Genomic DNA, 11,507 nt, shown 5'->3' with positions numbered 1-11,507 from the left:
GCTCTGGCGCGGCGGCCGGATGGGGCCAAGTTCCGGCGTGGGCGTGGAGGCCAACTTGGATCGCGCTCCGCGGGCGACCACCGCGCCCGGTCCCTTCGGTCACGATCGATTACTGGGTCCCCAAACTCGCTCTGCACGCCAAACCAGCGGCACTCACACTACCGAATTGTGGATGAGCTCTTTTCTCTTCATGACTTTACGGTGTACCCGTCTGAAAAGAGTGAGTAAATGATGTTTACAGAACGTAAGCCCCCACCCCAGTTTCCTGACTGTTTAGTTTTGCAAGTTGGCAGCGTTGTTCCCAGTTGTTCTCACCCCGGGGAGGTTTTTCTTAAGATGAAACACGAGGAGTGCGACTTTTTCTTTGAGCAATAAAAATAACCACATAGTACTCGGTTGCCTTTTGGATATTTTATTTGAAGTCATCGCAGTCAGAAGCATAGGCCGTGCCGTTTGCAGGCACGAATGTAAAATAAGTGACAGGCGTGTATGAGACTTGCAGACTTTTCCACACACAGATTGATGGCTTGGACGTAACTGTCTTTTCAACCACACCCATCCCCACAGGAAATAAGACTATCAGTGTCATCTTTGATTAGGAAGGATAAGTTACACCCTAAACTACTACTTTGTACGATACAGCTTTAATGAGCTCTAGCCGCAAATAAAACAAAAACTTTCAAATGCCGTAATTTGTGTTTGAAGATGTTACAGTATTACTTTTACACTGATCCTACTTTGCACTTAATGCTGCAGTTCTTATATTTTCAGCGACCATGATTTTGCTTAGATCAAACTTACCAACTTCTAATGCAATGAGGGCCAGAAGTAACTATGAATTTGCTGTGAAAGGCATTCATAAAGTTCCCCTAGATCTAGCCAGTTTTACTTGATAAAGGAGCCCTTTCCTGTTAAGATCTGAATTGAGAGCAAGCATGGACATTCACACAAAAAGAAGTTACAGGTTTTAATAAAAGTATTTAAAACATGTCACAAAGAAGTTAGGTTTTGCTTCAGTAGAAAATGTAGACAAAGTAAGCCTGATCAGATGAGCTTGGAGCTTGGAGTATTTGACCCAGAGCTGCCCACCAAGAAGGGTCTGATACCCTCCTAGGCAAGGAGCACCCACCTTGCTCTAAAGCTTACTCCATGGGCTTCTGGAAATAAAGGCTCAATTTCAGTAAAAAAAAAAAAAATAAAAGTATTTGACAAGCCAGTTTCCACCCTAGGTTCTATAATTTGGTATATAACACTTAACTTTTTAGATGACTCATTCGAGAATGTAGAGTGGTTCATATCTTGAAACTAATTTTTTAAGCACCTCAAGTAGTAGTGAGTCTTTTAAATACACAAATTTTATAAGCTTTCAGTTTCATCAGATGACCTCTTTAAATAGAAATTTCTCTCTGGACTGTTTTTAATTTAATGCCACACTCAAAGGAGCTTAATCTAGTTTTTGGACATTAAATTATAAAAATCATGTAAGAATTGAAAAAATCACATAGAGAAAAAATGGTCATTTAAATGCACATTTATTAAGGGACATTTTGTTTTCATTTTTAAAAAGACATTCTAAAGTTGCTGAAAATATTACCATATCGGAGTTAATTGCTCATTTATACTTTTACAGAGCTCGATGTGAAAGTGGAAAGTGTTTGCTAGTACAAATTTTAGTGTGACTTAATAATCATGCTTATGATTCACAATTATGTAATTCAAATTGAACTTGTATGTGCACCTCTTTGGAGCAGTTGTCTCAGTGAAAAAACTTGAGATGATGTACTTAGGAGATGTTTTAATTTGAATTTCAATGTAGAATAAAGTTTTCTCCACTTGCATGGTTAGTTTACAGTGGCAATATGTGAGAAATTGTTCATTGGCTATTAGCCAGTCAGATTTTTAAGATACCACTGGTGCAAAGAGAAAGGATGAAGATCCTTCAAGCCTAACATGGATTCATACATCATTGCCAGACTGGCAGACTGTAATCTTATTACCGGATAAACATTTCAGTGCCTGGACAGAGAGCAGACCTGGTGTGCTCTCTTTGCTCTCTCTGTCAGTGGAAGGACAGATTCAAATAACCCAGGTCCAGATGAGCAGAATTTTAGCAGCAATGATTTAGTCAAATCTGAGCTCTTAGGGGGAAAAAGTATTATATTAATCTAAGGTAACAGTAACATTTTTGAAAATACATAAATAGATATAGGGATTACTACAAACTGCTTTTAAAAACCAACAACAAAGTTATTTGAGTTTTTTAATACAATATTCAATGTAAAAGCAATGTCGGGATTATTAAACAAAGTCAAGCCTGGATCAAGGCAAAACAGGCATTCATTTCAGGACACTGGTCAGTATTGTACTGAAAAAGGCCACATACTTTTTACATGATGAAAGAATACATGTACTTATCAACAAGAGAAAAAGAAGATCCTCCATTCGTTAACATTCCTAGCACACAAAACTAAATTGAACCAAGAAAACCCATTACTGGTAGAGAGTCATTGTAAATACTATGCTATTCTGAATAGGAAAAGCATTTTACCTTTACACTTTAGCCTTTACTGAAGTACAAAAAGAACACTGGCTACGCCGAATAATGAGCTTGCTTTTGAAGTATTTGTTTTGTCTTTCTGGAATGCTCTTCACCTCTCTCTCTGCTTTCCTGACTCATAGTATCCTTTACGTCTCAGCTTAAATAACACTTCCTTGTGTACCTTGCCTGAGACCCCAGTTGAAATAAGGTCCTTTTGGTATTATATTGTTATATCATTTTTTATATTTAATTACCTTGCTTTTTTTTGTGAGTATCTTTAATGTGTAAGTCCCACATCACACTGTAAGCTCCAGAGAGCAGCAGCCATATCTGTTTTGGTCACTGCTGTATAACCCCAGTGCCCCTCATAACAGTCTGGCAAATAATAGGTACTCAGTAAATATTTGTTGAATGAAATGCTGCCATTAGAGCTTCTTCTAATTAGAGGCTTTGCTGAGATAGAGGTAATGTAGGGGGAGACAGGGGAGATAGGGGGAGATGAGGAAGAGGGAGAGAAAGGTAGATCAACTTGTGATGTTACCAGGAGGTAACTCTCAGTTAAGTACCCTAACCTCCAGGCCTTGTTTTACCTTGTCTATAATAACAGGGCAGGTTGGGCCCAAGATATCCTATCTTTTGATTCCATTCAACAGTGATGACAGATTATATGACCTCATTTGAATGGGATAAGTGACAGATAACTCCCCAAAAGAATATTCGAGGTGTTCCAAATAAAAGTATTAGAAATGCTTGCCAACTCATAGTTGTTAGAAACAAATATATCTAATTGATGTACAGTTTATAAATTAGTAAGATATTCTGTTGTCTCACTTTTCTAATTGAAGCATAAAGCCAAAATAGAGCTTTTAGATTTTTTGATATTTAGTTTTAATGTTTTGCACCCTACATCTTGTTGCATCTTATAGAACAAATCAGAGTTCTGTGAAACAAAACAAGGGGAGGAAAAACAGATGGGGTGAGTGGGCAGAAGCTAATATGACAGCTCACTTAATTTATTGGTGTTAATGCTGAAACTTAAAAATAATTTTTGTTCAAAAGTATAACATTTATATAGTTTATTAATAGTTGTCAGTACTGATAAATTAGTCAATCGTATTACTAAACAGTTACTGTTATTTGGTTAATCTTAACAGGTATAATAAAATGGAAATTTAGTGGAAAGACATCTATCAAAAATAGATTATTTTTATTATTGAACATAGCAGTACCTTGCATTTTGTAGTATTTGAGCTGCACATCCATAGATAATTTTACTATTTTTGATAGTTGCTTAGCTTTTTGAAAGTACTGTAGTCAGGTATGTTAAGGAGCTCATTACTTCACGAGAAAGCCTATTCTCTTGTTAGGTTGTTGGAGATGGGATGAAATAGTAGAAAGAACATGGTCTTTGGAGTCAGGGAAACTTGTTTGAATCCCAGTTCCATTGCATATTAGTTGAGTAGTCGTGGACAAGCAACAGCTTCTCTGAAACTCTGGTTCCTTTTCTGTGGAATAGAATTAAACAAATCTAGGGTCGTTGCAAATCTAGGGTTGCCGAAGTATATCTCAGTCGATTATTTAGCAGAAAGCAGGAACTTAATTGTTAATTCCTTCATCTAATTACTATGAAAATTGGTAGAACTTACTGAGTACTTATTGTAAGCTGGATACTATGTTGTAGCTCAGTCCTCATCACAACCTATGAGGTAAGAGGTAAGTAATATTGTTATCTTCATTTTACTTCTACCCTCTGCAGTGATGCTGAATAAAACCAATCATTCTCTTAACACCTTTTCAAATATTTGAAGACCATTATTCTATTTGGTTTTGTTAAGCATATATTTATTGCATGACATTGTTTCCACTGTTATCTGGATGTATACTCTTATTTTAAAAAATCAATATAGCTCTTAAAAATGGACAGTAGAAACGAATACAGTTGTAATGTAGGATGGCTGGCAACAGTATGCAGATTGATTCTGGTGTATTCTCAGTGTCTTGGGGGTTTAGGTTTGCATTAGTTCTTTTTTTTTTTTAATTTATTAATTAATTTTTTATAGCGACATTGGTTACTGAAATCCAATAAGTTTCAGCTGTACACTTTAATAGTAAGCATATATATATTTACACTGTGTTCACCTCGCATAGTTAATGTTAATTCTGTCACCACATATTTGACCCCCTTTACCTCATCTACCTCCCCCCTCATCCCACCTCCTACCCTCTGGTAACCAACCACTAGTCTGTAGTCCATGTCCATGAGTCTCTGTTTGTCCTGTTTATTTGTTGCTTTTAGGTTTATAACATTTGTTCTTTTAGTCACCCATGATATTAGCAGCTCCTATTAACTCTTGGGTTTATAACTCCTCTTAGAACAGCTTCTAAGTCAGCATTTCTCCATTTCTATATTGCACGTTTAAGTTTTTGAAACTAAATGCAAAGCTTTACATTCATCCTTATTACATTTTGCTTTAATTTTAGTTTATTTTCCCCAGATTGTACAATCTCAGGATTTTATAAGCATACCTTCCATGTGCGTTTGTTTGTTTGTTTTTCATTATCTAGAGAATACTTTTATTAGTTTCTGTAAGCAAACCCATGTAGATAAGACCTTACATATTTAATACAGGGCGTTACCCCTGTACAAATGGGGGAAAAAATGATGCTTAAGGTTTCTAGACCAATATGGCTATTAATTTCTGTATAATGCCAATCCATCACGGTACAACTGGGATACTTTTTCCAAAGTCGACAGCACAGCTAAAGTTTCCAAAAATTCAAATTGTGTATGTGTATGTAAAGAGCAATAGCAATAAGTTATGCATCAATAGCAATAACAGTTTTTCCAGGCTCTACAGTCATCTGAACCAAATTATAGAGACATCTAGCACACGTTGTTAAAAAACACACAACAAAAAGGAAAACAAAACAAAATCCCAAAAAATAGCAAAGTTCTGTTACTGTTGTGGTACCTGGCACCATTTTTTTAAATTAGCTTTTCAATCATCATCCAGAAGGAAAACATTCTAGAATAATGTCATTAAAAACAGCTCCGATAAAGGACAGTCACTACTACGTATCATAAACCAGGTACAAGATATTTTACATTCACAGAGGTCTAATACAGTACTGTCTGTAATAGTAGAGGATACAGTTCTAGGTACTGATGTCTGTAATAGTAGAGGATACAGTTCTAGGTACTGATGTCTTCCATGTTTTTATCTTATAAGTAAAAAAAGCAATATAGGGCCAAGGACAGACTTTAAGGCACTCTCTAAAGACTTCTTTCATCTAAATTGATATAAAGCAGCAAGCTTACCTAACTCACACTCAAACAATATATTTATAAAAGTAGCATGGAAAACCATCTTAAATATCGTTTTGGCCAAAATACACTTTTGTGTGATCTTGAGTGAGGGTCTTTAATCTCTAAGCCTTTTCTCAACCGTAAAATGGGTGGTTATGAGGATTAAATGAGGTAATACCTATATAGGTAATACCTGTATAGTGCTTAGAATAGTGAGTGTCTGGCAGATAGAGCTCAGTGATTCTGAACTATTATTACTTCTTTCATCTAAGAAGTCTAATAATCATTCTTTTCCAACATGTAAATGCAGTTGACATCTAGTGGTCATTCTTTCCTAGGTATTCAAAATCCATTTGTTTTCATATGTAATCTATTCTCATAGTTGACTAAGTATTAATATTAAGTTTATATGTTTGTAATTTCTGAAACCTACTTCCCCACTCCTCCAGCTCCTAAGACTTAAAGCAACTCTGACCCATCTACAAGTCATGATTAATTCTCTCTCTCTGCTCTTTCTCCAATATTATAGCAGTTAGCTTTGTGATTACACTTGCATGTTGTGTTAGTAATATGCAATGGATTGCATCTGGACCTAAAGACTTGCACTCATGTAAAGTTGTTTTAGTCTTATTCACCAGGCTCAAGTTTCAGTTATCAAAGCTCTTCTACAACTTTAGTTGAAAAACTGAGAGAGGATAAACAAAATACATGTCCCGCAATTCGGCCTTCTCTCTATGCTCCCTCAACCTTAACGACATCCTCTCTGAGCAGTGATTCTCTCAGTTCCTTGTTCTCTTTGAGAAATAGTATGTTGTATGAAACTCAGGTCTTAATGTCACCCTGCCTCTTAATAGCCATGTGATTCTGGCAAGTTGCTTTTTCTGCTTGTGCTTCAGTTTTCTCATCTGAAAAAATGATATTGTTTGCCCTGTCGACTTCCAAAGAGATGTCGTGAAATAAAGTATTTGAAACGATTATAAGGTTTAAGTGCTGTACAATATAAGGTGGGATAATAATCATTTATTTGAATGTAGCAATAAAAGCTTTTGTTAACTTTAAGTAATTTTCTCCCTAAACCTTAGTTTGTCCTGAGCTTTCTCATTCCTAGTACTATATCTATATGTTTTTGCTCTTCTGTTATGTTCATCCTAATTTATTTAGCCCCATTAATTATTCTCTTGAGAGTCTTTGTGCAACCACACTGGATGCTTCACTCTTTTTCATCAGTGGAATTGTTTACAGGTGTTTAAGTGAAATGCCTTTCTTGTGAGGCATTTCACTTAGCCATGATGGCAAGGTGGCGGTCATACTTTTTCCTTCTTTCTTTTTTTTTACATTTTGAATTGTTCTTTTATAAAAGTGTGATACATATGTAACTGTGCCTAGTGTTCTCTTTTTTACTTTCAGAAATCCCTTATAATGAAATAACTTTCTCCTGTGTTCTGTCATAAGTATGTCTTTCATGTTTTTCATTGGCCTGGCCATATAGCTACGTATAGTATATCCCTGCCTGCTTCTTAGCCTTCTGAAAGAAATGTCAAAGAGCCAGTCAGGAATCATATTTTGGCAGAATTAGACTTTTAATATAAAAAAGAATACTCTTAATTTGTCTGTGTTAGGACAGTATTATACATATTTAGTATACTGAGTGATATGTATTTTATTTCTATGACAATGTCAGTTTTACTTTTTTTTTTGATCCCTTCTGTTTTTCTCTGTTTTTGTCATAACTCAGTTGTGTGTTTATAGAATAAAAGTGTTCGATATTCAAGTTTCAGATGGTAGGAGTGCTGGGTTTTTTGTTTCTTTTTCTTTTTGAGCAAGAGGCTCTCCCTGGAATTATACACACAGTAAAAAAAAATGGTAACTGAACCAAAAAAACATGGATACCCATTCAGATTTATTGGTGAATTATAAACATACAACCAAAAAGTGTCATTTAAAAAATTATAAGGATTCTTGTATTTTAAAAATAATGTCAAGTGAATATAAAGTAATAAAAGTTCTTTAAAAATTTCTTTCAGGCTAACTGCATCTCAGAAAGAATCAACTTTTCTCAATGGACCCATTCATCAAATGAAATATGCCTGTACTATTTTTTAAAGTTTTATACTTCATAGTGGAAAAAATTTACTCCTTAAAATGAAAATGAGGACATTTGGAAAGGTGTTTTAAGGTGTGGACATTTGAGAAAGTGTCCTGTCAGTGAACCAAAGGAGAAGCACTGAATTGATTAATCCTAAATTTTTTTTTTTAAACCAGGAGGATTTCATCTTGACAGAAAAAGAGCCTTTAATTCAGTATGTATTTTCTGAAATTAAAAGAGAGAGACAAGAATAGACTTAAAAGAAAATAGATGAAAATGTTTAGTAAGTAAGCAATATCGATTACTTTCTGATGAGAAAATTCAGTGATGTTAAATGCCTTCCAAACCCCCACTTGAGGTCCTAAAGCCAAGACTCTTTTTTGATGGGACTGATTTTAAAGGAAGTAGGGCCTTTTGTGCATTCAACTGACAGTTGTAGAATTTGCAATCATCGGCATGAGTAGCTTAAAAGAGGAAATAAAGAAGCTTTCAATTAAATTCAAAAGTATAGTCATTTTTTTACTAGTGTAATTTGAAAAGCCTCTTCATAACCCTTGAAAAAGAATTGACAACTATTTTAAAAGATTAAAGAAAGGCAGATGTCTGCAAACAATTCCCCTCCATCAGCCCAAAAGTCTGTATTACCTGCAATTCTTCCTGCTGTGCTTCCAACTCCTTCTCCATGTTCAAGTCCGAAGACAGGACTTTCTGCCCGACTCTCTAATGGAAGCTTCAGTGCACCATCACTCACCAACTCCAGAGGATCAGTACATACAATTTCATTTCTACTGCAAATTGGCCTTACACGGGAGAGTGTTACCATTGAAGCCCAGGAACTGTCTTTATCTGCTGTCAAGGATCTTGTGTGCTCCATTGTTTATCAAAAGGTACTGTGCAAGCTATTTATGTCAGTAGTTTTTCTAATTAATGTTGTTTCTAATGCTTTTCCTTGAATGGTACACACAACAATGAGTTAACACATATGGATCAATCATTTATATCCTAATTCTGAGCATTTTTAGAAAAGTCCTGATAGCTTATGAACCTAAAGTCTGAAATTTCAGAGTCTAACAACTGGAGCCTATATCCCAACTTTAAAATACTGCTTGTTCAATTGTCTTTTTAAGAGCAAGAAAATCAGTGTAAGTCAAGAGAATTTAAGAAATCTCATTTGATTTCAGAGAAAACAGGAGAGTACAAGGCATTAAAGTGGCTTAACAGAAGGCCAAGGACATAGCAACAGCCGTCCCAGGTTCATACCTTGGTCTTCTAGGTGCCCTGTGTCCTGCCCTCTTTTTTATTCTCTTTTTCTTCCCTTCAGATCCTGGTTTCACCTAAATTGCCATTTAACATGAGAGGACCACATTCTCTCTGTCTCTTAAAAGACAAGTAGATGAGTTTTGAATATGTGATAGAACAGATGAAAATTTGAAAATTGAGGATGGTTTTGTTTTCCATCCACTCACCCCCTGTCCTATACCATACGATGTTTTAAGGAACCTTAGCTAAGTATCTTTAATAATCTTGATTTGATGGATGAGCTGTTATATTCTCTTTTATCATAAAACTATGTATATGGGTAGTGCGAATTGGTTAAATTTTATTTATAATGGACTAAGGATTTGTTTCAGATTGTTTTCAAACAAATTAGTGTACTTTATGTTTTAAAAGTCATATTAGTGAGGTAATATATTTGGATTTAGACTCTTCATCGTACCGTTTTTGTTTCAGTTCCTTACGCCTTATAGTTTGTCATTATCATCTGATACAGAAGTAATCAACAGTCCAAAAAATGCTCTGTGGTTTGAGAAAATGACCTATGCCTCCTGTGTTTTAACAGTGATTTTTCTATTTAAATATAGCCTAAAGTAAGATTAACTTTATTTTTTTTATATCTGGAGAACTGCAACTGTCTTTGAATATCTGCTTTTAATTTCTCTTTCATTAACTGTTACAGAGATTTTTCACAAATGTTTTTTCAACTAGGTTGTACCTAAAGGTAAGATTTTAACTTAAATATAGTTTGTAACTTTAGTGTTTCTTTTCTACTTGAGTCCAAAGAAACATAACCAATATTGTGGTAGAGTTTTCAACCTTGGAAAATTTCATCTAGTTCTTTATTTATACAGAGCATACTGATTTTCCACAGGATTATTTTAGCATTAATGTTACTTCATTAATATGGATGTGAGAAGTAGGTCAGATGGGTTAAACTCTTGGGAAACTGGATTAAAAATCATAATCCATGAAAAATTAGAGTGATACCATGGAAATAAACAGATATAGCTCAGAAAAAGATAATTCAGGGTAAACTTTATACACATAGAAAATAGATTGATTAGTTATGGATATAGCCAGCATCAAATGAATATTATAGAGAATTGAATTGAAATCAATGTTAGAGTGATATGGGGATATATTTGGCAAAAACATGTAGCATATATATGACAAGAACGTATTCCACATTCCTTTTGACGTGCTAGAATGCTATTGTTTAAGTGTAATGCAAAAGAGTATTGAGCTTGGAATTAGATCAGCTCTAGTATCGATTTACTGTATAACTTTGGACAAGTGATTTCACTTCCCTGGATCACAGTTTCCAGATCTGTCAAATTGATAATGGGTTGAGATGCTTTGAGTGTGCAATTTCAGCTGTGAAATTCTGAATCATTTAATCTAAATTTGAGTCTTCACTGCTAGAAACAGATACTAAGGAGAAAGGAGTTTCAAGGATGACCTGCTTCAAGTATTAACTGAAAAGAAATCTTAAGGGAACCAGCTCAGATTCTGGGGTTTTGTAGAGAGGTTTCATAGATCCCTAACTCGTCTGGATGATGGAAAAACCATGTCAGAAATTCTTTTTACCTACATGTGTACAACTCCAGATTAACTACCAGGACTCTCATGGGCATACCTGCTTTTCTTATTTCTATTTTCAGTCATTAAATACATTTATCTGAACCTTTTAAAGATAGGGTACCAGTTAAGTTTTAGGTAATAGAAAGATTAACCAGATATTATCCCTTCCCTCAAAAAGCTTACAGTCTGGTGAAGGAAACATGTTCACCAGTGTAAAACATGAAAACTAGAAAGTGAAATTAAAATGAAAATTGCTTTTCTCAGGTTAATAAAGGATGTGGAAAGCTTCATACAGAAAGTAACATTCAATCTGATACTTAAAGAATGAGAATAATTTCAATAATTTGGAAGGTGAAGAATACTTCCTGGCGAAAGTTTCAGGAGAAGCAAAAATATGGTAGAGGGAAAGGGGAAGATTATGATGGGTACCATTGAATCCTCACGCAATTCGTGGTGCATCCCAAACTTTAATGCATGTGCATCATTTTGTGATTCTACTAAAATGTAGATTTTTGAATTGGTCCGGGGTGGGTGTACATTTCTATCATGCTCTCAGGTGATGTTGATGCTCCTTTAAGGGAAGGACTACACTGAGTTGAAAGTGTGTAGATAATATAATCCCTGTTAAATAAACAAGGAGGAAACTGAATTCCAGAGACATTTAAATTACTTGCTGAAAGTCCGAATTCAAACAGAGGTCTGTTTTAAGTCAAAAA

At 35.0% G+C, this 11,507-nt stretch overlaps 1 protein-coding gene across 1 annotated transcript in view; it reads left to right on the top strand.

Annotated features, from left to right (window-relative positions):
- Positions 1–27: 27 nt before the first annotated feature.
- The window catches only part of PRKD3 (protein kinase D3), a 53,608-nt gene continuing 42,128 nt past the window's right edge, over positions 28–11,507 (top strand). The window contains exons 1-2 of the mRNA XM_006910395.3: positions 28–220; positions 7,871–8,819. Of these exons, the coding sequence (XP_006910457.1) occupies positions 8,532–8,819 (288 nt within the window). The 5' untranslated portion in view covers positions 28–220; positions 7,871–8,531. The remainder of the gene's footprint in view (positions 221–7,870; positions 8,820–11,507) is intronic.

Source organism: Pteropus alecto, unplaced genomic scaffold, assembly GCF_000325575.1.
Source record: "Pteropus alecto unplaced genomic scaffold, ASM32557v1 scaffold61, whole genome shotgun sequence".
Classification (NCBI taxonomy): Eukaryota; Metazoa; Chordata; class Mammalia; order Chiroptera; family Pteropodidae; genus Pteropus; species Pteropus alecto.
The sequence above is the reverse complement of the archived record's forward strand: the minus strand, read 5'-3'. Positions and strand labels throughout refer to the sequence as shown.